This window comes from Jatropha curcas, chromosome 8, assembly GCF_041381405.1.
Source record: "Jatropha curcas cultivar XTBG-Jc1 chromosome 8, XTBG_Jcur_1.0, whole genome shotgun sequence".
Taxonomy (NCBI): Eukaryota; Viridiplantae; Streptophyta; class Magnoliopsida; order Malpighiales; family Euphorbiaceae; genus Jatropha; species Jatropha curcas.
The window spans coordinates 24,477,395-24,503,837 of NC_143158.1; the positions used below are offsets into that span (position 1 = coordinate 24,477,395).

General features: G+C 35.3%; 1 protein-coding gene across 1 annotated transcript; it reads right to left on the bottom strand.

The window, feature by feature from the left end:
• Positions 1-25,992, bottom strand: HPT1 (homogentisate phytyltransferase 1). Its single transcript, XM_012219736.4, has 13 exons — positions 25,741-25,992; positions 25,520-25,567; positions 23,265-23,551; positions 23,042-23,125; positions 22,875-22,949; positions 20,412-20,495; positions 18,730-18,819; positions 3,234-3,335; positions 2,990-3,085; positions 2,802-2,873; positions 2,627-2,722; positions 886-990; positions 1-315 (listed from the first exon to the last, which is right to left on the bottom strand). The coding sequence occupies exons 1-13, from the start codon at positions 25,790-25,792 to the stop codon at positions 274-276; spliced, it is 1,233 nt and encodes a 410-aa protein (XP_012075126.1). The 5' UTR covers positions 25,793-25,992; the 3' UTR covers positions 1-273.
• Positions 25,993-26,443: the final 451 nt, after the last annotated feature.

Below are 26,443 nucleotides of genomic sequence, written 5' to 3' on the forward strand. Positions count from 1 at the left end.
TGAAAAATCTATTTTACCCTTATTGAAAGAGACATTTAATTTTAAATAAAAATAATAATACAAACATTGTCATTATCATGGTGATTGCTTTCTGATAGTTTTCCTAGCCAATGGTTTTCTACTGTCACAATTTGTTACAATCAATGGACGCTATGTTGAACTTTCATGGCCACCAGCAGTCTCTACTTTCACTGAGCAATAACGCATCAGTTGAACAAATCGATTTTGATAAATCTATAGTCGTTTTCGCTGTTTGACAAGCCGCTGCAAATTCTATCTTACAAGCGGTATGAGCAAGTACTCGGCATAAAATAGCTGCATGAGAAAGGAGCATCACAGATTAACTTGCAAAATTAACAAAAAATACAGAAATTATTCTTGCATTAAGGTATGTACTTAATTACATTACACTCCGTTACAGGTTACCAAAGATTAGCCTTACTACATACTTATTGCTAATCATTCATGATTAACACATAACTATGGCTACCAGAACATGCCAGTTAAGCTAGGCAGGAACATTTACAGGATCTCTAATGCGGACTAGACTAAATCAGGTCTATGTGTCCGGCTCTTGATAAATCAGGACAATAAGTTATTAAAGAAAGGTTTGTTTTCTTACTTAAAAGAAAGGTTTGTTTAAGAAAATGATCAAAATGGTACTAGAAAAAGTACGGTGCACATATTTATGTTTGAACTCAGTTTGGCTCTAGAGCAAAAGGAAAGCACGATTTGGATTCTTAAATCAAGTCCCATCAAACAGGGAGAGGAACTAATCTGTCTTTTCAGTACATTCTATCAACATATTATTTATTCATTAATTTATTTGGTTTGAATTAACATATTGTTCCTGTAATATTTACCATCAGTGAGAGACTGACTTACCTTCCAAATAAACATATAGCAGGAAGTTATTGCAGCTTTGCTCTTGAGATCAACAGATTTGGCACGGTTCCATAGTATTGCAGCCAAGATAGCATGCCCCACAACCTAAAAAACCCAATACAAGTTTGAAACAAAAACATAGGCCAGAGTTGAAATCAATTAATGATCTCACCATTCTATATGACTACTTCAAACATATACCATCACAAAAATATTTACTTAAATGTTTGAGAGATCCCTCATTCCCATTCCAGCTCTTGTAAAAATAAAATAATCCCCCTTATTTTCTGAAACATTAAAATGAAGGCTGTTCATAAACCATATAGGACTTGAGTGGTTTAGAAAAGCTTTAAAAGTATGCACATTAATAACATAATTGATAACTTGCGGCTGCAACAGAAGTCATATCTCATAAAACAAAAGGACGGCTGGTTATAACAACAAAACTCATAAGGTTAATTTCACCTAGAGCTTTGAGCTTATCACTATATTTCAAAATGTTGCCAGTAACTTAAATTTGTAACTTAAACTCACCAAACTTACCAAAAGCATTGCAAACTCCTACCATGATTATCAAACCCATCACTCGAAATGCAGAAATAATCACCACATCAGCATATTTTAATGAATGATTTGCCCAAATCATAAAAATACTATGATACTCCCCCTCTCGCTCTCTCATCATGTTCCTCTATTTATTGTGCTCTATCATGTCACAACTGGACAGTTAGATACTTTCCTTCCTCGAGCGTGTCAAGGGATCAGACCAAGATGGAGAGTCGGGCCCGTCTGATAAGGATCAAATGGCCAAGGCCAACCTGATACCATTACATCTGGTGGTATCGAGACAGGGCAGTTTTGATTGGGATCTTGACGAGGCAGGCCCTGGTGAATAGGACTATGAGAGAAAGTAGAGAGAAAAGGAGAATAACTAGGACAAAAACCAGAGGTGGGCAAGACTGGCATCTGAATTGAGTTCTGAAAAGGTAGCTGATGTAAACAGTGATGTGTTTAATGTGTGCTTATAGATCAATTTGACTTCTCCTAGGAAATGGACCAATATAGGCTGAGCTTATTATAATTAGTTGTTGGATTATTAAAATACTTACACTCACATTAATCCCGTGTGAGGGCAGAAGACAGACAAGATTGGAAGATTGGAAAGAAGAAAGAGAGAGGAGAGAGTGTGCTTTTTAGTTGTGGGCCATTTGTATCAAAATTATCATCAGAAAATGATGCCATGGTTACCATGTCAACATTCGGAGAAGCTTCGTCAGATTTAGCCATTTGTTAGTGTTATTGTAGTAGATTTATTAATTTAATGATTTTGAAGTTACAAATTGAAGTTGAGAGGAAGAGCCAGAACAAGGGGAAAACTTTCAAGGTCAAGAGTTACAGTAAGCCAAACTTGCACTTGCAGGAAGTAATTTTATCCAAACTCAGGAAAAGGATTTCACCCGCTTGTTTAACTAAGATTTACAAAATAACATTCTATAAAAGGAAGATACATTCATGCTGCATAATTATATGAACTTTTATTATTTATCCCATCAGCAGAAACAGAATTCCCTGAGCTGCATTGAATTCTAACCCTTTTTTCTTAACATATCTAAAGCTAAAATAGGGAAAAGATCTGTACCTTCAATACAAACACCAAAAACATGTACGCACATAAAAAACATGAAATACATGCAGAATGTGTAAACAACAGATTAAGAAACAGAGGAGAAGCATAGATTACCGTGACACACTTGCTCCAGGTATAGGAAGATGCTGCGCCAACTAAAATAGCAACACCATAAGCTATTTCAAGCAGAGAAATGCAGATCCAGAAAACCTGCAATGGTAAGTTAGGGTAAGAAAAAAGATGTTACTAAAACTATTGGTTAACAGGAGTTTTCATTTACAGAATGTACCCTCTCTTGGCCCAAGCGTACTGTAAAGGATTGAATACCAAATATCTTATCCCCTTCAATATCAGGAATATCCTACACATAACATAATGCAGTTTAAGTTGAAAGCAATAAAATATGAAGGCAGCTACGTGCAAAATTTTCCTCCTAAATTTCCAGAGATTTTGAAGTTAAACATAAATACCATTTACCTTGAATAATGCTATAACAACTGAAAAGAAGCTCATGAAAGCAGTTGCAAATATTAGAGGCCTGGAAAAGACAGCAGCTCTTCTGTACACATGGGTCTGGAAAAGATCAGCATGTTAATATTTAGGCGCCTAAACATCACTGGCAACATAATGACAACAAGCTTAAAAATTTCACCACTCATGCATGCCAGGCACTACATTACATTTGAGCATCTATCTTATAAAAGTTTGACTTAAAAAGTACCTGCATATGCAGAAAAAAGGCAAGTTGAACAATCACTGCTCGAACAGCTAGGATGCACATTGCTGCAATAAATGCAGACCTTTTCCATCTCAATAGTGGCAACTGTTATTGAAAAAAAAAAGTAAGAAATCTCATTTGATTTTGATTTAAAAAAAAAAAAAAAAAAAAAAATTGATCGACATTTCATAAAAGAAAATGGAAGAATTGCATCTCCGAAAGGAGAGGATTCAACCTCGTTTTGAGATAACAAAGCAGCCATTAGTATTGCTCAGATTCCAGTTCAATATGATCAGGCAAAGCACATAGAAATTAATCGAAATTTCATAAAAGAAAAAGTTATCCAAGGTGTTTTGAAACTTACTCATGTTACCTCGGATAATCAGCTTGCAGATGTTCTTACTAAAGGGCTTAACAGTAGACAATTTCATAATTTTATTTGCAAGTTGGGCATGTGTAATATCTATGCACCAACTTGTGGAGGAGTGTTGACTTAGAGGATTTTTAGGATTCTTGATTTCTTTCCTCCATTATATATTTCCTATTTAGTTGTAGGCTTATGTGTATATATACACTAATGTAAATCACAGTTAAAGACCTTTCAATTCATAGATATGGATTTCGAACCTATGAATGGGGATATTCTCGAAACTCACAAAGAAAAAAGGAAGTGAGTTAGACAAAAAGAAAAGAAACTTGGACAAAAAAACAAGTAACTTGGACAAAAAGAAACGAAGTGACTTAGACAAATCATATTATAAATGAATTCTAATTAGAATTTTCTATTTTCTAATTCAAAATTTTTTCTAATTAGAAATTGAATTTATTAATTCTATTTATTACTATTTATATTCTATTTATTACTATTTATTATATTCTAATTATTATATTATAGAATTATATAATATATAATTCATATATAATTAATATATAATTCATATACATATAATTAATATAATTAAATTAATAGAAAATTGAATAGAAAAAAATGGAATAGAAAATTAATATAATTAATAATAAATAAATTTAATATAATTAATAATACATAAATTTAATAATAAATAAATTAATATAAATAAATTAATAAAAAAATTAAAATTAATATAAATTATTAATATAATATTAATAAATATTATATTAACAATATAAATAATAAATAATATAAATAATATAAAATTAGATTATATAATTAGAATTAGATATAATTGTGAAAAAGAAGAAGAATGAGAGGAAAATTCACTCTAATATTCCCTCCAGAATTGGGGATATAAATAGTACTACATATGTACAATTTATGACAGCTAATTACAGCTAATAACAGCTAATCATAACACAACAACAACAGCTAATCATAACACAGCTACAACAGCTAATCATAACACAGCCACAGCATCTAATCATAACACAGCTACAGCATCTAATCATAACACAGCTACAGCAGCTAATCATAACACAGCTAAGTACAACTGATGACAGCTAACAACAGCTAATCATAACAATCATAACACTCCCCCTCAAGCTGGAGCATACATGTTGTATGTTCCTAGCTTGCCACAAATGTATTCAATTCGAGGTCCTCGTAAAGATTTGGTCAGTATATCTGCCAATTGATCGTTCGAACTGACAAAGGAAGTAGATATGCATCCTGACTCGATCTTTTGTCTGATGAAATGACAATCGATCTCAATATGTTTCGTTCTTTCATGAAACATTGGATTTGAGGCAATATGGAGTGCTGCTTGATTGTCACATATCAGTGTCATCTGTTTTATTTCTCCACACTTCAATTCTTGAAGAAGTTGCTTGAGCCAAACAAGTTCACAAGTGGCTAATGCCATGGCTCGATACTCTGCTTCTGCGCTTGACCTAGCCACAACATCCTGCTTTTTACTTTTCCATGATATCAAATTTCCTCCAATCATGATACAATAACCAGAAGTAGACCGTCTGTCAGAGGGAGAACCTGCCCAATCTGCATCTGAATAGCCAACCACTTCTGAATGACCCTTGTTCTCATATAACAGACCTTGCCCAGGAGTTCCTTTGATATATCTCAGAATGCGAACAACTGCATCCCAATGACTATCACATGGAGACTGAAGAAATTGACTAACCACACTCACAGCAAAAGAAATATCCGGTCGTGTAATAGTAAGATAGTTTAATTTTCCAACAAGCCTCCGATATCTGCCAGGATCTTTAAATGGCTCCCCTTGTCCTGGAATAAGTTTTACATTGGGATCCATAGGAGTATCCACAGGTTTGCAATTCATCATACCTGTTTCTTCTAGTATATCAAGAGCATACTTTCTTTGTGAGATTGCAACTCCAATCTTGGACTGTGCTACCTCAATCCCAAGAAAATATTTTAGCTTTCCAAAATCTTTAGTTTGAAAGTTGTTGAATAAATGCTGCTTTAGTTGAGAAATCCCTTCATGATCATTGCCAGTTATGACAATATCATCAACATAAACAACTAGATAAGTACATTTCCCATGATTTCCATGTCGATAGAAGACTGAATGATCAACGTCACTTCGACGCATGCCAAATTTCTGGACAACAGAACTAAATCTTCCAAACCATGCACGTGGAGATTGTTTCAAGCCATAGAGAGATCGACGTAGTCGACATACCAAACCAGACTCCCCCTGAGCAGCAAAACCATGAGGTTGCTCCATATATACTTCCTCGGTCAATTCCCCATCCAAGAAAGCATTTTTGATGTCAAGTTGATGAAGGGGCCATTGATAGATAGCTGCCAAAGAAAGAAGAAGACGAACAAAGGCTATTTTGGCCACAGGGGAAAAAGTATCACTATAATCAAGGCCATAAACTTGTGTGTACCCCTTTGCCACAAGCCTAGCTTTTAACCTATCAATTTTACCATCTGGTCCAATTTTAACCGTGTAAACCCATCGACAGCCAACAGTGCTCTTCCCAGGAGGCAAAGAAACAAGTTCCCATGTACCATTATTATGCAAAGCAGTCATCTCCTCAGTCATAGCAGCAGACCAACCAGGATGGTTAAGTGCTTCACTGACACTCTTAGGGATAGAAACAGTAGACAATGTAGAGATAAAGGCATAATATGAAGGAGATAAACGGTGATAGCTCAAAAAATTGTAAATAGGATGAGAATTACGAGTGGAGCGAATACCTTTGCGAAGGGCAATGGGAGCATTGTCTGCCTCTGTGTTTGGCACGATCGGTGCAGGAGATGAAATCGGAATAGGAGATGAGTCACTAGGCTGTATATCTGCATTCAAAACAGGGTTAGTAGTAGGACGACGAGAATAGACCTGAAGAGGGCGAGATGGAGCTGAAGGAGGAAGAATAGTAAAGGGGAGAACATTGGAAACAGATTGTTCAAGCTCCGGCTGTTTAGAAAAATAAGGGGTAGTTTCAAAGAAAGAAACGTCAGCGGAGATAAAGAACTTGGAAGAGATTGGGTCATAACACTTGTACCCTTTCTGAAAACGAGGATATCCTAAGAAAATGCACTTAATGGACTTTGGTTGAAGCTTGTCCCTGCTAGGGGTATGATCGTGAACAAAACAAGTACTCCCAAAAACACGAAGTGGCAGATGAAAGGGGTCCTGCTTGGGAAACAAAACAGAATGAGGGCTTTGACTCTGTAAAACAGAAGAAGGCATCCTGTTAATAAGAAAACAAGCAGTAAGTACTGCATCTCCCCAGAAATGAAGTGGGACTTGATTATGAAGAAGTAATGTTCGTGCTGTTTCAATAAGATGACGATTCTTTCTTTCGGCAATTCCATTCTGTTGGGGTGTATAAGCACAAGAAGATTGATGGAGAATACCCTGAGAAGACATAAACTCATTAAATTGCTGAGAAAAATATTCCCGAGCATTATCACTACGTAATGTTTTTATGAAAACACCAAATTGAGTTCGAATTTCAGCACAGAATTTTTGAAAGATAGAGAATAGTTCAGAACGACTTTTCATTAAAAACACCCATGTACAACGAGAATAGTCATCAATAAAGGTAACAAAATAATTAAATCCCAGAATTGTACTAACACGACTAGGACCCCAAATGTCTGAATGAACAATATCAAACATAGCCAAAGCTTTATTATTGACAATCTTAGGAAATGAAACACGAGATTGTTTTCCAAGTTGACAAGATTCACATTCCAAAACACTTAATGAAGATAAGCTAGGAACTAAATGTTTAAGTTTAAGAAGACTAGGATGACCAAAACGATTGTGTAGAAGCTCAGCGGAAGCAGTAGAAGCTAATGTAATAGTGGCTTTCAGAGGGGATATGTAATACAAGCCATGTGACTTATATCCTATTCCAATCGTCTTCCCCGTACGCCGATCCTGCACAACACCATAGTTAGCTATGAAAATGACAATGCAATTAAGCTGTTCGATGATTTTGCTAACAGAAATTAAATTATAAGGACAGTCAGGGGTGTATAAGACAGATTGTAAAGTTATTGATGGAATAAGCTGAACGGTCCCAATGCCTTTAACTGTAGTTTCGGAACCATTAGCTAAGGTGACTGTGGATGAGTCTAGAGTAGGAATGAGAGTAGAGAACAATGTTTCATTACCAGAAATGTGATCGGAAGCACCGGAATCAAGTATCCAAGGAGTACCGGTTGAGGACTGAGACAAACAAGCAATTGAAGTGCTAGAGTGCTGTAGACTAGATGACTGTTGTTGAGCTTGTTGTTTGGCTGCTTGGAATTGGGCATATTCTGATCCTGTCAGAGTGATGCATTTGCTTGATGTACCAGGCAAAGGAAGAATTCCAGCTCCATTACTCTGAACCATATAAGCTGCAGGTCGTCCAGTACCAGCCGATTGATTCTGAGACGGTTTACCATGTAATTTCCAACAGGTTTCACGAGTATGTCCTGGTTTATCACAATAAGTGCAGTGAACCTTATACCTATTACCTTTCCATCTTTGATTACTATTCTGGATGGCAAAAGCAGAAGCTTCAATGTTAGGAGGTGCAGCTGGAGTGGTGGAAATACGAAGAAGTCGAGCAGAGATATCTTCTAAGGTAGGAACAAAGGAACCAGTCAAAATTTGATCTCGAACAGAGCTAAGATCGGGTCGAAGGCCGATTAGAGCCAAGACCATAAAAAATTTGTCTCTTTGTTTTTCTTGTTCAGCAATATTCTCTGTGAAAGGCATAATGGAAACAAACTCATCTTTCAATGTCTCAACTTGCCCAATATAACTAGCCATATCCATTTGATTTTGCTGCAAATGGACAATATTAGAGACAACATTATAAATTCGTTGTATATCATTGGTATACAATGTTTTGGCTTTTGTCCAGACCTTACAACAGGTTTTACAGGACTGAAAAAGAGGAAGTAATTTGGGATCAAGAGTATGCCATAATAGGCTACACAACTGAGCATCAATTCGAATCCATGCTGTCCTATCGGTTGCAACGATATCAATAGCATTCTTCATAAGATGATCATCATATCCTTGGCCTAAGAACCATAGCTCAATAGAATTGAACCAAGAAATGTAATTGCTACTGCCTTGAAGTTTTACAGTAGTAATACCAGTAGAATTAGGAAGAAGAGACTTGATTAGACCTGATTCAGCCATATTCAGTAGCAGAACAGTGAAGAGGAAGGTTGTCGGAGAAGGGCAGGCCTGGGATAGTGGCTATGACTATAGAAGAGAGAATGTATTCAGGCCCTTTGCAGAGGGCGCAGAGGCAGAAAATACAGAGGCAGAAAGTGCAGGAAATGCAGAAAATATAGAAGCAGAAAGTGCAGGGGCAGAAAGTGCAGAGAAATGCAGAAAATATAGAAGCAGAAAGTGCAGAGAATGCAGAAAATACAGAGGCAGAAAGTGAAGAAGCAGAAATCAGCCCTTCTTTGGCTCTGATACCATGTGAAAAAGAAGAAGAATGAGAGGAAAATTCACTCTAATATTCCCTCCAGAATTGGGGATATAAATAGTACTACATATGTACAATTTATGACAGCTAATTACAGCTAATAACAGCTAATCATAACACAGCAACAACAGCTAATCATAACACAGCTACAACAGCTAATCATAACACAGCCACAGCATCTAATCAAAACACAGCTACAGCATCTAATCATAACACAGCTACAGCAGCTAATCATAACACAGCTAAGTACAACTAATGACAGCTAACAACAGCTAATCATAACAATCATAACAATAATAATTAGATTATATAATTAGAATTAGATATAATAATTAGATTATATAGAATTCGGAAGAGAATAGACTTCGAAATTCCAAATAATAATATATATAAATAATAAAAATAATATATAAAATAAAAATATATATATATATAAATAATAAAATATAAAATTATAAGAAATATTAATATTAAAATAAAAAAATTAAAATAAAAAAATATTAATATAATAAAAAAAAAAGAAAATAAAAATCCTTAAAAATACGGATATAGTCGAATGGTAAAATTTCTCTTTGCCAAGGAGAAGACGCGAGTTCGATTCCCGCTATCTGTCTAAGAAAATTTATTTAATAGGACTTTAATAGGATAAAGTAGCATAAAGGAGGATAAAGGATTCAGTATAGTTGATCATAATAGTACAGTGATTATAGAGAAATTTTCTCCAAAACCTATCCTTGATTCAACAATTTGCAAGAGACTAAGTAGAAAGGAGAGAAGGCCAAAGAGATTGGTAGCACACATTACAAGTTGTGGTACTGTTGTGTTGATAACAATAGCAATGAAGGAGGAATCATTGTAGAACCAAGTCAACAATAAAATTGTAGATGTGAAGAGAATTGGATATAAGATTACCTCCTTAAAATAGCGCGGTAAAGGAGGCAATAAACGTCATTAGTGATTATGTTCCTCAAGTGGGATTAGATGAGGAAATTCAAACTAAGTTCTAGAAAGATTCGGATGTGATAGTGTGAGGGATCCCAAATGAGCAAATTGTGTGAAGAAGAAGAATGAGAGGAAATATTGACTTAATTATTCCCTCAAGAATTGGGGATATAAATAGTACTACATATATACAATATGGGTAACTAATCAAGGATCCCAAATAATCTGCTAATGATAATCTAGGATCCCAAATAATCTGCTAATGATCTGCTAATTATAGCTCCTAATCTCAGCAGCTAATTACAGCTAATTACAGCAGCAAATCATAACACTCCCCCTCAAGCTGGAGCATACATGTTGTATGTTCCTAGCTTGCCACAAATGTATTCAATTCGCGGTCCTCGTAAAGATTTGGTCAGTATATCTGCCAATTGATCGTTCGAACTGACAAAGGAAGTAGATATGCATCCTGACTCAATCTTTTGTCTGATGAAATGACAATCGATCTCAATATGTTTCGTTCTTTCATGAAACATTGGATTTGAGGCAATATGGAGTGCTACTTGATTGTCACATATCAATGTCATCTGTTTTATTTCTCCACACTTCAATTCTTGAAGAAGGTGCTGGAGCCAAACAAGTTCACAAGTGGCTAAGGCCATGGCTCGATACTCTGCTTCTGCGCTTGACCTAGCCACAACATCGAGCTTTTACTTTTCCATGATATCAATCATGATACAATAACCAGAAGTGGACCGTCTGTCAAAGGGAGAACCTGCCCAATCTGCATCTGAATAGCCAACCACTTGTGAATGACCCTTGTTCTCATATAACAGACCTTGCCCAGGAGTTCCTTTGATATATCTCAGAATGCGAACAACAGCATCCCAATGACTATCACATGGAGATTGAAGAAATTGACTAACCACACTCACGGTAAAAGAAATATCCGATCGTGTAATAGTAAGATAGTTTAATTTTCCAACAAGCCTTCGATATCTGCCAGGATCTTTAAATGGCTTCCCCTGTCCTGGAATAAGTTTTACATTGGGATCCATAGGAGTATCCACAGGTTTACAATCCGTCATACCTGTATCTTCTAGTATATCAAGATCATACTTTCTTTGTGAGATTGCAACTCCAATCTTGGACTGTGCTACCTCAATCCCAAGAAAATATTTTAGCTTTCCCAAATCTTTAGTTTGAAAGTAGCTGAATAAATGCTGCTTTAGTTGAGAAATCCCTTCATGATCATTGCCAGTTATGACAATATCATCAACATAAACAACTAGATAAGTACATTTCCCATGATTTCCATGCCGATAGAAGACTGAATGATCAACGTCACTTCGACGCATGCCAAATTTCTAGACAACAGCACTAAATCTTCCAAACCATGCACGTGGAGATTGTTTCAAGCCATAGAGAGATCGACGTAGTCGACATACCAAACCAGACTCCACCTGAGCAACAAAACCAAGAGGTTGCTCCATATATTCTTCCTCGGTCAATTCCCCATGCAACAAAGCATTTTTGATGTCAAGTTGATGAAGAGGCCATTGTTAGATAGCTGCCAAAGAAAGAAGAAGACGAACAGAGGCTATTTTGGCCACAGGGGAAAAAGTATCACTATAATCAAGGCCATAAACCTGTGTGCACCCCTTTGCCACAAGCCTAGCTTTCAACCTATCAATTTTACCATCTGGTCTAATTTTAACTGTGTAATCCCATCGACAGCCAACAGTGCTCTTCCCAGGAGGCAAAGAAACAAGTTCCCATGTACCATTATTATGCAAAGCAGTCATCTCCTCAGTCATAGCAGTAGACCAACCAGGATGGTTAAGTGCTTCACTGACACTCTTAGGGATAGAAACAGTAGACAATGTGGAGACAAAGGCATAATATCAAGGAGATAAATGGTGATAGCTCAAAAAATTGTAAATAGGATGAGAATTACGAGTGGAGCGAATACTTTTGTGAAGGGCAATGGGAGCATTTTCTGCCTCTGTGTTTGGCACGACCGGTGCAGGAGATGAGATCGGAATAGGAGATGAGTCACTAGGCTGTATATCTGCATTCAAAACAGGGTTAGTAGTAGGACGACGAGAATAGATCTGAAGAGGACGAGATGTAGCTTGAGGAGGAAGAATAGGGAAGGGGAGAACAGTGGAAACAGATTGTTCAAGCTCTGGCTGTTTAGAAAAATAAGGGGTAGTTTCAAAGAAAGGAACATCAGCGGGGATAAAGAACTTGGAAGAGATTGGGTCATAACACTTGTACCCTTTCTGAAGACGAGGATATCCTAAGAAAATGCACTTAATGAACTTTGGTTGAAGCTTGTCCCTGCCAAGGGTATGATCATGAACAAAACAAGTACTCCCAAAAACACGAAGTGACAGATGAAAGGGGTCCTGTTCGGGGAACAAAACAGAATGAGGGCTTTGATTCTGTAAAACAGAAGAAAGCATCCTGTTAATAAGAAAACAAGCAGTAAGTACTGCATCCCCCCAGAAATGAAGTGGGACTTGATGAAGAAGTAATGTTCGTGCTGTTTCAATAAGATGGCGATTCTTTCTTTCAGCAATTCCATTCTGTTGGGGTGTATAAGCACAAGAAGATTGATGGAGAATACCCTGAGAAGACATAAACTCATTAAATTGCTGAGAAAAATATTCCCAAGCATTATCACTGCGTAATGTTTTTATGGAAACACCAAATTGAGTTCGAATTTCAGCACAGAATTTTTGAAAGATAGAGAATAGTTCAGAACGACTTTTCATTAGAAACACCCATGTACAACGAGAATAGTCATCAATAAAAGTAACAAAATAATTAAATCCCAGAATTGTACTAACACGACTAGGACCCCAAATGTCTGAATGAACAATATCAAACATAGCCAAAGCTTTATTATTGACAATCTTAGGAAATGAAACACGAGATTGTTTTCCAAGTTGACAAGATTCACATTCCAAAACACTTAATGAAGATAAGCTAGGAACTAAATGTTTATGTTTAAGAAGACTAGGATGACCAAAACGATTGTGTAGAAGTTCAACGGAAGCAGTAGAAGCTAATGTAATAGTGGCTTTCCGAGGGGATATGACTTATATCCTATTCCAATCGTCTTCCCCGTACGCCGATCCTGCACAACATCATAGTTAGCTATGAAAAAGACAATGCAATCAAGTTGTTCGGTGATTTTGCTAATGGAAATTAAATTATAAGGACAGACAGGGGTGTATAAGACAGATTGTAAAGTTACTGATGGAATAAGTTGAACTGTCCTAATGCCTTTAACTTTAGTTTCTGAACCATTAGCTAAGGTGACTGTGGATGAGTCTAGAGTAGGAATGAGAGTAGAGAACAATGTTTCATTACCAGAAATGTGATCGGAAGCGCCGGAATCAAGTATCCAAGGAGTACCAGTTGAGGACTGAGACAAACAAGCAACTGAAATGCTAGAGTGCTGTAGACTAGGTGACTGTTGTTGAGCTTGTTGTTTGGCTGCCTGGAATTGGGCATATTCTTCATATTCTGATCCTGTCAGAGTGATGCAGTTGCTTGATGTACCAGGCAAAGGAAGAATTCTAGCACCATTACTCTGAACCATATGAGCTGCAAGTCGTCCAGTACCAGCAGATTGATTCTGAGACGATTTACCATGTAATTTCCAACAGGTTTCACAAGTATGTCCTGGTTTATCACAATAAGTGCAGTGAACCTTATACCTATTACCTTTCCATTTTTGATTACTATTCTGGATGGCAAAAGCAGAGCTTCAATGTTAGGAGGTGCATCTAGAGTGGTGGAAATACGAAGAAGTTGAGCAGAGATATCTTCTAAGGTAGGAACAATGGAACCAGTCAAAAATTGGATCTCGAATAAAGCTAAGATCGGGTCGAAGGCCGATTAGAGCCAAGACCATAAAAAAACTTGTCTCTTTGTTTTTCTTGTTCAGCAATATTCTCTGTGAAAGGCATAATGGAAACAAACTCATCTTTCAATGTCTCAACTTGCCCAATGTAACTAGCCATATCCATTTGATTTTGCTGCAAATGGACAATATTAGAGACAACATTGTAAATTCGTTGTATATCATTGGTATACAATGTTTTGGCTTTTGTCCAGACCTTACAACAGGTTTTACAGGACTGAAAAAGAGGAAGTAATTTGGGATCAAGAGTATGCCATAATAGGCTACACAACTGAGCATCAATTTTAATCCATGCCGTCCTATCGGTTGCAACGATATCAGTAGCATTCTTAATAAGATGATCATCATATCCTTGACCTAAGAACCATAGCTCAATAGAATTGAACCAAGAAATGTAATTGCTACTGCCTTGAAGTTTTACAGTAGTAATACCAGTAGAATTAGGAAGAAGAGACTTGATTAGACCTGATTCAGCCATATTCAGTAGCAGAACAGTGAAAAGGAAGGTGGTAGAATCTGTCAATGGCGTGTGGTTATGACTATAGAAGAGAGAGAATAATAGGGTAATTGGAAATCCCTTAGAAGAGAGAAAGAGAGAAGAAGAGGAATGTATTCAGGCCCTTTGTTGGCTCTGATACCATGTGAAGAAGAAGAATGAGAGGAAATATTAACTTAATTTTTCCCTCAAGAATTGGGGATATAAATAGTACTACATATGTACAATATAGGTAACTAATCAAGGATCCCAAATAATTTGCTAATGATAATCTAGGATCCCAAATAATCTGCTAATGATCTGCTAATTATAGCTCCTAATCTCAGCAGCTAATTACAGCAGCAAATCATAACAAATTGGAAGAGATTTGAATGGATATGTAGGTAGAGAATGCGACTTTTTTTTATCCAATATAAAGGGGATATGGCTAGGACAAAAGGAGTGAAGAGGGGCAGACTATTGTAGAATTTGCCTTAGCTTATGATATAGTCTTAGCTAACACCTGCTCCAAAAAGGAGTATTATTTGATCACCTTTAAGAGTGCGGGTAATTAGAGCCAAACAAACTTCATGCTTACAACAAAGAAGGAAAAAGCCATATGTAAGGACTACAATGTTATACCAAGAGAGGCTTCAACCACCTAACATAGGCTAGCGGTATCAGACATAAAGAGTAAAAGTGGTGAGCAAAAGGAGAAGAATTTCATGCAACCAAGAATTTCATTGTGAACATTAAAAAGCACAACCAAATAGCTTTTAAGGGCAAGTTGTTGGAGGATATCTACAACTTAGAAGCGAATGCAAATGTCCCTAGAAGGAAACGACATGTTGTATTAAGAAAGTAGCAAGCAAAGAGTTGGTGTATTTAAAGAGTTAGGACATCAACCACATGAATGATGATTGTTGAATGCGCAGGTACAAACACCCATGAAAACAAAATGAGATTGGTATAAGAAGCAGCATACAAGGAAGCTTTTGAAGAACACACAGAGAAGCTAGAAAGCGAGAGTTGTACTAAATCTAGAAACACAAAAGGGGGAGAAGGAAATGTAAAAGCTAGCACGGTTGAGATAGAAAAGGGGTAACGGCTTGAATCAAATTAAGTTTACCAAAAACAATATCCAACAAGTTCTAACAGGAGATAGTGAGATAAAGGAGAGATAAAGATGCTATTTTACCAACTGTTCAACACAAGCCATAAGGATAACTTACAGACTGTAATAACTCTATGAGACAAAAATCATAACTTCACCCATAGGATTAAGCTTACTGAAGTTCAGGGACCTTAAAAATATGAAGGTTGGAAAAGCATGTGGCCTAGATGGCATCTCTATAAAGCCTTGGAGAGTCTTGGGGAAGTAGGACCTACTTAGTTAACAAAGTTATTCAATATTATATTAAAAGGAAGAATGATGCCAAATGAGTGGAGAAAAGAGCACTTTGATTCCTATATATAAGAACAAGTGGGAAATTCAAAGTTGTGTGAACTACTGTGATATTAAACTTTGAGACATACGATGAAGCTTTAGAAAAAAGTGATAGAGCATAGACTCGAAGACATTACAAAGACGTGGGAGAACTAATTTGGCTTTATGCTTAGTAGATCTACAACAGAGACTATATTTTTGCTAAGAGGATTTATGGAAATCTGTAGGGAAAGGAATAAGGATCTATATATGATATTCACTGACCCAGAGAATAAATATAACAGAATGTAGAGAAAAGCAGTTTGGTAAGTTTTGGAGAAAACTAACTTCATGTCAAATATATAAATACCATTAAAGATCTGTATGTAGTCACAAGTGTTAAGAACAGTGGAAGGAGATACAAAGGAGTCCTCCATAATTGTAGGACTACATTAGAGATTTGCCTTAAGTTAATGCTTGTTTACCCTAGTTACAGATAAACTAACCAATAGTATATAAGATCAAGTTCCATGGTACATGCTATTCACTCATGATATTGTCTTAACTGATAAAACCAGCGAGGGAGTAAGCCAAAAGTTAAAATTATAGAGTAGCAGTCTTGAGAGCGAAGGTCTTAGGTTAAGCAAAAATAAGATAGATTACTTACACTATGAGTTTGGATCCAATAAGAAGAATGAAGATGCAGTAAGATTGGATGGTATTATTGTGCCTAGGTGCAGTCAATGTAAATATTTAGGCTTTGTATTTTAAAAGGGAAACAAGATAGATGAAAATGTAACCCATGGAATTAAAATTTGATTGATGAAATAGAGGGTGCTACAGGGATGCTATGTGATAGGAAGATATCCAACAAAGTAAAAGACAAGTTCTATAGAACAGTGGTGAGGTCTACAATATTATCTTGGAGTGAATATTGGGTCCTGATGTCCAAGACGTTTACAAGATGAATGTTGCAGAAATGATGATGTTAAAATGGATGTGCGGTTACACAAGATTAGACAAGATTAAAAATGACCAAATCAGACAAAAAGTGGAAGTAGCACAAATAGCTGATAAAATAAAAGGATGTTTGAGATGATTTGGTTGTGTCCTATCCAGACCCTCATGCGCTCTAGTTCATAAATACAATACATTGATGGTAAAAGGTGCTAAAAGAAGAAGAGGTAGACCTAGAACCATATGGAGGGAAGTTGCCTCAAAAGATCTACAATTTCTTGACATCAACTTAAACATTAAACTTCAATTTATATCAATAAGATCATTCAATTTTGATCTTTGTTACATCAGGTTACTATTGCTAGATTTGATAAAATAGCTACCATATTTTTAATGTAACCGAGTAAAAGTTTTCTAAAGTTCTATAAGCTACACAATTCCTATACAACGTATACTTGGTCATCAAATGAAATTTTTGGTTGAATCTCTATAAAACTTTAGTAATAGTGACCTTATTAAACCAATACCAAAGTTGAGTAGTTTTGCTTATGCAAAGAGTTAACATTAAAATTTAATGATAAGTTCAATGATCATAGATGGAAACTACCCCCCTAGGATACCTACAAAATGTTTCCTAGGAACTCCAATTTGATGCAGTTTTACATAGTTTCTTCTTTGCTTTTCTTGTCCTCCTTTTCTTTTTCCAATTGCAATCTCAATTTCAGCTATTTCTTAAATGCATAGTCCATTCTTTGAAACCAGCCATTCACAGTCCTCAAATTTTTCATATTGAGGTGAAGTTGATAAAAAAATGAAACTACCACTAAATTTCCTTTCATGGCTTTTAAAAGATCAATCGCAGGTATCAGGCTTTTTGCCCATATTCTTGGTTGTAGGTTGTAGCTTTCCACATGATCCGAACACTTAAATCTCAGCTCCACTCCACAGATTTAGATTGTTGTTGCAATCATAGCTAAGGGCAATGAAAGGGAATCTCAGGGCCATGACATAATGGCCATAGCTTCCTCCTACTCACATATTTTCTAAAAATTGCAAAATGCATTAAACAAATAAATAATGAAGGATATGGATAAATATATTGAATCCAATATTTTTATTCATTATTATCAATAAACTTCACTGAGCACCAACAAACAAATGGAATTTTTTTTTTTTTTTTTTTGGTGTAAATCACTGATATCCAGGCCCTATTACCAAGGACCGACTAAATCCGGCTCAGGGCTTAGTCACAGTTAAGGCTCTTTGCCCCTCCCTGCAGGTGTGTTTAGTGGGGATCAAATCCAAGAGTTCTTCCCACATATTCAGCCTGCGTTGCCAATTGAGCCACAACCCATAGATAACAAATGGAAATTAAAGATGTGACCTCATCAGCACCAAAAATATTCAGAAATATGGTACAAGCCAAAACATTTACAACAATTTTGAATAAAAAGAAAGCCAAAATTCAGTCACCTCTTTTAAAGGTCTCAAAAGGACGAAATATGCTCCCTTTGACATATCAATTCCTAGGTACAAAGTAAAATCAAGCTAAAATTTCACATAGCACAATTTTTCAGGGACTAGATTGGACTAGGGAATAAAAGGTGAAGGCAGCTGGAGCATTGGGAATCAGGAATAAAAAACTGGAAAAGGCAGCAAAAAGAAGAAACCAACCAACATAGTTCTCCTAGAGATTAACTAACAAGACTGCATTCATGGGTCGAGGATTTAATTATGATTGCTTTCTATGCATGATGGCAATCATTTATTTCTATGATTGTAATGCAGTTCCTTAATGCTTTCAGGAACTGCTCAAGAATTTGAGCTAAATCCATTTTGTAATTAAACTTACATTGATTGAATATGCCGTTCCAAGAACGAAGCTGACAAAAAGCGCCCAAAACAAGGGCCATGAACCCACAACCCATCCAAGCCAAAAACTCTGTAAAGAAGGGGAAATATTAGTATTCTCTTACAAAGTCATACAATCCAGATAAATTAATTGAACATTGTAAATTGGGTATAAAGAATTCCCTACCAATTGAATAACTTTCATAGTAGTGCAATTTTTTTTAATGGGTTAATGACCAAAAACAATTTTAAAGTTCTGATTATTCATTTTCGGAAAATTATTTTCCATTTTGCAATGGTGTACACACTCGAATAACTGCTGCAATGACAGCCTACATTATGATTCCATATAAATCCCCACTAAATTGCTGACTGGATGACCAATAAATTTATGACCATAGTCCATAGAAAATATCAATAGACTGTCAAACTGATATTTAATTTTTTTTAGAACATATAATTATAATTTTTTGTCGCTCAATAAAAAGATTAATATCTTATTTATTATGGCAACAGCTGGCTCCGTATTTTCTTCTTTTATCTTCAGCTCTGTTTCTACTTCTCTTTTCATGTCCTCTCTTCAGTTCGTCTCTCACTAGGCTGCGTGTGCAACTCCATGGAGGAGTGTTGGTCACATATTCTGTGTCGTATCCATTGTCATGTTGTGTCGACACAGGCATGGCATGGCACATAGAAGAGTCGGAGTAACATTGTGTGTGTGTGTATGCATCCATGGGGAGAGAGAGAGGAGGCTATAATTGCATTGGTTGTTAAAGTTCTTTGACTGGATACCAGAATTGAAAAGAGTGTCATAATTGGAAAACAAAATAAAGTTCATAATTTTAATTTTCTGGCTTTCACCCTTCTGCAAAGGCTACTCTAACCTTAAATGAATATTAATCCATACATTTCTCTGAAATAAACATTAGACATCAAAAGATCTGAAAATCATCTTCTAATACCTGCTAAGTTTTGTTACCCAGTTTATTGTTACGTAGCAAGTCAAAAAGAAAAAAGAAATAAACTAGTTGCACGCATTCAAGATATTTAAAATTTTGCTCAAACATGATTTGGCACAAGGCAGAAGGAAGTTCTAATAAAAAGTTCTCAAACTGTATACTAAGTAACTGGCTTTGGTTCTGCTTCTGTGGCCTCATTTAGTATACTGGCCCATCCAACTAATAGCTTAAGCTTTTAGTGCAGTTTGTATTATAACTCTGTTTCCAGAAAAATGAGAATCTTTCCCATCTCTCAACCATCTAACGTGGGACTACTCTCCACTTCTTAAGTGAGATAAGAATGTTTGAGGCAATAAATGTATTTGTCAATGATTATATAATTATGTATGTATTTTATATGAATGTATTTCATAACTATGCCTTAAAATTTCACAAAGATACCGTTAATGCAAAAAAGAAATTTGTATACCATGCAGCTTACCATTTTTTAATGTAAACACTCAAACTAGAATTGTAAGACATTCACTCATTTACTGGTGAACCAGACAGCATATGAATGTAACCACTCTAACTAGCATTACATTCACTCATGTACTGGTGAACTAGACAGCATATGCAGATGAAAAACAAGAATGTCTTATCTGTGCAGCAAATGAAACTAGAATTGTATGCCACTGCATATGTGCCACTTAAGCTGCCAAAAAAAGGTTATAGATGCAGATACCATTATCCAGAAAGATGTGACAATCAAGACACCAGTTCCCGTAGAGTACTCTCCAGATGCCAATGGAAGATATGGCTTGTTAACCTGCAGCGATACATGCCGAATTCATCAGTCATTCTAAAATCCAAATAAGCATATTCATTTATTTATGAATTTTTTGAATATAATGCCAGCTAACTAAGGAACAGAAACTTGAAAGGGACAGTCATGTAGTATTTCAACATAATGTGGCAAAGACAGAGCTGACCAAACAGCAGAATCGCATCTTCTTAGGGCCTGTTTAGTTCAGCAGTTTCACACAGCTGATAATGGTTGCGGATAGCTGATTGCAAATAAATAACAAGAGTTTGGTAAAAGTGTACTCAGTTGTTGTTACTATGTAAAATGACTAAAAAGGATACATTTTTAAATAAACTCAAATTCAAATTCACATGCAAAATAAATTTAAATATATTTTTGTTGAAAAAAGAAGTAAGAAAAATAAAAATAATCAATTAATAATAAAGAAAAAAATATATCAATAAAATAGCTATTTTCAAGTATCTTAATTACAAAATTATAAAATGTTAAGTATCTTTGACCAAATAATAAGAAATCAGAAAAGAAGAAAAGCAAAGAAAACAAAATTAATTAAGAAATCAGCAGTCTTCGCTACACAGAAAAGCCAATCAATTATAATTATTCCTAAAATGCATATGTAAAATTACCAAAAAAAGAAAACTAATTGACAGGTGCCAGTATGTTTCCATCAACAAGGACTTCAATAACTTAAAAGGCTGAACAACTATGCCACTGCATTGACAAACAGAACAAGCATACTTTGTCAATTGGGACTTCAAAAGATTTGTGTGAAAAATATTTCAGGCTATAATCAACCAGTAGTCAAGTATTAGAATTCCAGACGCCTAACACAGCAGGAAGAGGTCTACAGTTCCAATCTTTGGAACCTCTCTCTTTAAAAGTTTCCGATTTACCAAAAAAAATAAGGTCAAATTCATGCTATCTTCAATAGATATTTTAAATTAATCAAAAACTATATCCGCAAGAAGGAAAACAAAATAAAATGCTATTTGTATGTTTGATCTTAGATGCATCCTGTAATAAAAGAGAAGAGACCATATGATTGTAGGTTTAGTGGACATAAAAATAAATTTCGTTTGAGGTAATAAAACTAGACAAATGTCACCATTTAACAAATTGAAAGCATGATTCATCATCTATTCATCATGAAAATGGGACACTTGATGCCTAATCAATAGCAGTTCTTTTTCCTTTTCGGACCAAAAGGTCAAGAGATTTGCAACAAATAAATGAAGTAAAACGCTCCGAAAAAGTAATAAAATGAAAGAGAGGATGGGTTGGTCAAATAAAAAAAAGGAAATCATGCATCAAAAGGAAAGAACTTCATTGTACTTGCTTAGGCAAGACTTATCATTAAACATCTAAAAAGGCAGAGGATACAATGTTTTGATACGTCCAAATATTTCAAACATGAATGAGGGCCAGAAACTGAACTCCTTATCTTGTTCACTACAACTCAGCAATCAATCACTGTTTTTGGACCATACGCAAGTTTTATTCACTCTGTTAGCTATCTATCTGATAGGAAATGAGATGGGTGCAAATTCCTGCTGATGAACATGCTTATTTGATGCGAGAGAAACAGGTTTATTTCAGTTTACATCTTTGCTAGTCTAAAAAAGATCACGTAATTGAAGACACAAGCAAAAATTCAAGTTATAAAGATCAAGTAAAATAAAAGCAGCACTTTGAATGATCAATAAAGGAAAACTAGAAAAAATTCATTGCTTAATAAAAAAGAAAAATCATAATAAAACACATTAACTTATGTCAATCAATAGAACAATCAAAAAAAAAAAAAAAAAAAAAAAAAACTGATAATACAAGAAAACTTATACACTGCGATCTTCTTTTGTTCTCCATCCACAAACCAATTTCTTTTTCTTTTGTTCTCAATCAGCAAGCGAAAAATTAACATTAAAGAAATCGGTGAACAATATGATAAGTTACAATATTAGCTAGAGGTTATTTTAGTCTATTTATATAAAATATCAGTAGCGGTTGGTAAAATGCTCCTAAGCCAGCTGATAGAATCAGCAGCAGATTGAGAGTTCTATCAGCTATGGGCTGCTGATTAGAATCCTTACCAAACGCCTCTAGTCCAGCTGCTGCGTCCCAATCAACTATCAGCTGCCTGAAACAGCTGATCCAAACGCTCCCTTAATCATTCCTACTGACTGATACCAGAGTAACAAGAAAAACATTGGAAAAAAAAAATGGAAAAGGTATCTAGACTAAATTATAATAAAATGCCCATTAAGTGATCTAAAGTTGAAAACATCAAATAAAAGATCTTCACAGCAAAATGTCTGCTGTACCAGGAACTAGTTGAAAGCCATTAAAGTCTGAAGGAGGCAAATGAACCTTAATAAGTAAAGCTACCTTGTCTATTTCTATGTCAGACAACTGATTTAAACCAACAATGTATATATTCATCATAAGGGCAGCAGCCACAGCCTGAAATATAAAAATAATAAATGATAAGAACTATAGTTGATAGATATTTCAACAGGCTTTTTACATTTGACTAGTGTAATTTTCATCATCACCTCCAAAACACCTGTAAAAAATAGTGGAGAAAGATCTGAGAGTTTCTCAACAGCAAGGAGAGAAACTGATAAAATGCTCAGAGCCTGTTCACAGAAAGATAGCAAGAAAAGACACCAAACAAATAACAGTCACAATTAATTAGATGAGAAGCATTAGAAAGCCAGTAATAAAACACAATGGATTAAAATTTGTTAGGTTCGCATCATTAGACTTGAACGTAACTGTGCCTATAACAGTGTGAGGACGCGAAAATCTGTAGAAAGCATCTATTGCATTGAGAACAGATTTTGATGCACTCTTAGGGTTATAAGCTTCTGGCTGAGGTTCAAAAGGCTGTCCAGAGGCAGCATGCACCAAGAAACTGGAATCATTTTTCTGATAAACAGTAGACTTTTCCAAGCTATGTCTAAGATAATGCTTCACGCGATGGCGCTGAAATTTCGGAACATAGTATCTTTGTAAGATGTTACATGTTCTGCACCTTGAATCTCCAAATGCTGCTACAGAACCTGTTACCAAGCAATCAGAATAACAACAATGATGATGCATGCTATTACATCAAAGTAAGAAGGTAAAAATTCATAAATCAGAAACCTAGTCATGAACAAGGTGAGGCATTTGAACAATCCACTTCTTAAAAGAAACGTTAAACTATTAGACTCCTTCTAAGTTATTCATCGCATAATCAAAATTTTTTACAATACTATCCTGCATTTTAATCTTCACCTCACCAATCCCTTCAACTTCAATTTTGTATCATAGACTAATGTACCAGATGCTCCATGCCATCACATGTTCTGTATATATCAAATTATTCTCTACTTGAAAAATATAAAAGGAGCAAGTAGAATCTAGAATCAAAAATTTTTTGAATGAAAGATTACCTTAACATTTTGCAAGTTCATCAAAAATCTCAATATCATCCTTTAGCAACAATTATGCCATTAGTAATACTAGCTTTCTCACAACTCTTATACACCTTTTGCATCTTCCTACATTGATACTAAATATGGTCATTCCAATGACTTACTAGCCAGAATTACTTTCATGATGCAACAAAATCCTGCTATGATTAGAAATTGCAAAAGCACTATCAGACTTGTTACTCAACCTTTTGATCTTTCATTCTCCAAGATGATTATCATCACACCCTCCACCTTCAGAGTCCTTCCAATCCAGTTGCCAAAATATTACAAGAAAGCATGAGTGAGATTAAGACCAACAGAACTTGATCCTCCCCTTCTGCTTTAGCATCATCACTCTCTACTCATCAACTACATAGTCAATATATTGAAGGTATTTAGATGATCTAATATATATCCTTCCTGTATTCTTAAATATATAAATTCTCTTTCGTCAAATAAAAATTGATGCAAGTAAAGAGCTAATCAAGTTCTACTGAATGCTTTTTCCCAAATTCTTCACAACTCCCATTACTCATGCTCATTGGCTTTTTCACAAATTTTCTATCAAAAACTCCACCTTAATTTTTGTGATTGCCATACCTCTCACATTCAACATCTCTGATGCAAGAACTAACAAAATCATACAACAGCGAACACTAGATTCATGGGCAGTTTGACCAAATGCCTCTTTGCAAAAACAAAATAATAAAATCAACCATGGAGTCCTGGTTACAAATCCAATCTAATGCATCCAATATTTCTTTCCATCCTCAAATTATACCACACTTGCAAACTTTCTCTGCATGCACAAAACTAGAGATACAGACCACAAATATATTGATAGTATAAATTAAAATTGCAAACAGCTCCTAACTAAAAATAAATAAATAAAACCATCCGCTCCAAGACTAATTAGGATCCCATGGACTTGACACACAAGTCCCAACAACTATATATGCAACCAAAGATATAGAGATGACAATTGGTCTCCTAACCATTAAGCTTTTGCCTTCTGAAGGCATAGGATAGGGAATGACTTTAAACATGTAGCATGTGAAACCTTGTTTACGTTTGGAATGGTAAAATCAACATTATACTGATAAATCAACATTACTCTTTTTTTTTTTTTTCAAACACCAATTAATAGAAACTAAATTTTAATATTATGCATGTTTCATTTAACAATAGTACATTTAAACAGGTAAGCCCAACCTTGGATTGTTTCTGACGCATATTTTAGTCTCCCAACTCATCTCACCCCATTACCATTCTCATAGAAAGGGTTAATTGATGACAAATTGTTGATTTTCTTGTGATGACAATTTCATTTTTTTCAATACAATCATAAAAGATGATCATTTTTTCAATGAGACACCAAAATTTTAAATTCAATACTAGCAACTGTTAATACCATCAATTATCATAAACAACATGAGTATATGCAAGTAAGGTGTAGAAATTGATTCTTCTTCTTCTCTTTTCTTTTACAATAAATTTGACAATTGTTTTCATAATTATTTAACCCAAAAAAAAAAGGAAAATTGAAGTAACATATAGAGGACTAGAACATACTTCGAGAATGACCCACTCTGTAATTGTTACTCCCGCTGCAACTTCCACCTGTTATTCAATAAATAAATGAAAAAACTGATAGTAGAATTTAAACAAAGCCAAATGGGTTAGAGACGCATGTTTGATTTTCACAACTACAAATTCCAAATAAACAAAAAGAAAATGCCATAATAAGTTCAATAACAAATACTCTTCTATAAAAATGCAACAGAAACTCCTACCAGAAGTGAGCGAAGCAGGTACAGAGAAGGATCCAACAAGTAGAGACTCCATAACCACTCACCCTCTCCAAATGATAGAGAAATGGTGTTTTTCCTTCAGTCAATTAAAGCTCCAAAAGACACACTCTCTCTGTGTATAAAAACAAAGGCAGTACTTATTACTTGAAAAGAGTATTTGATTTTGCTTTCTGAAGCGAAAATGAATTTCTGCGACGAATCCAATTTTGGCAGGCAGTGGAGTGGGCACTAGCAATGGCCCGCATGAACCCATTCTTTCTGACCGTATGCATTAAACATGTGCCGTGACGCAAAGTCATGAATGACTAACTTCGGAGTGGAGCCACCAGTTCGGTTCAGAATATCCGACCGACAAAATCTGGTACTGGGTCAACTGGCATGGCCAGCGGTTCGGTTCAAACCAGAATCACAACATACTATACATAAATTGGAACTAATTCGTTGGTTCGAAATTTTAAACTAGAACCAGCAGCTAAGGCGCGGGTTTAAATTCACGTCAATGTTAAAAAATGAACCTAACCAGTACGAAATTGGCAGTTTCGATCCATTTCGAATTGAAAATTCTATTTTCATTTTCAAAAATTTATAATCACTTACACTTCATTTGTTTCCGTAACATAACTTGTAGGAAAATATTCTCCACAATTTTTCATTGTTTTGGGCGCTTAGAAAAATAAGTCAACGG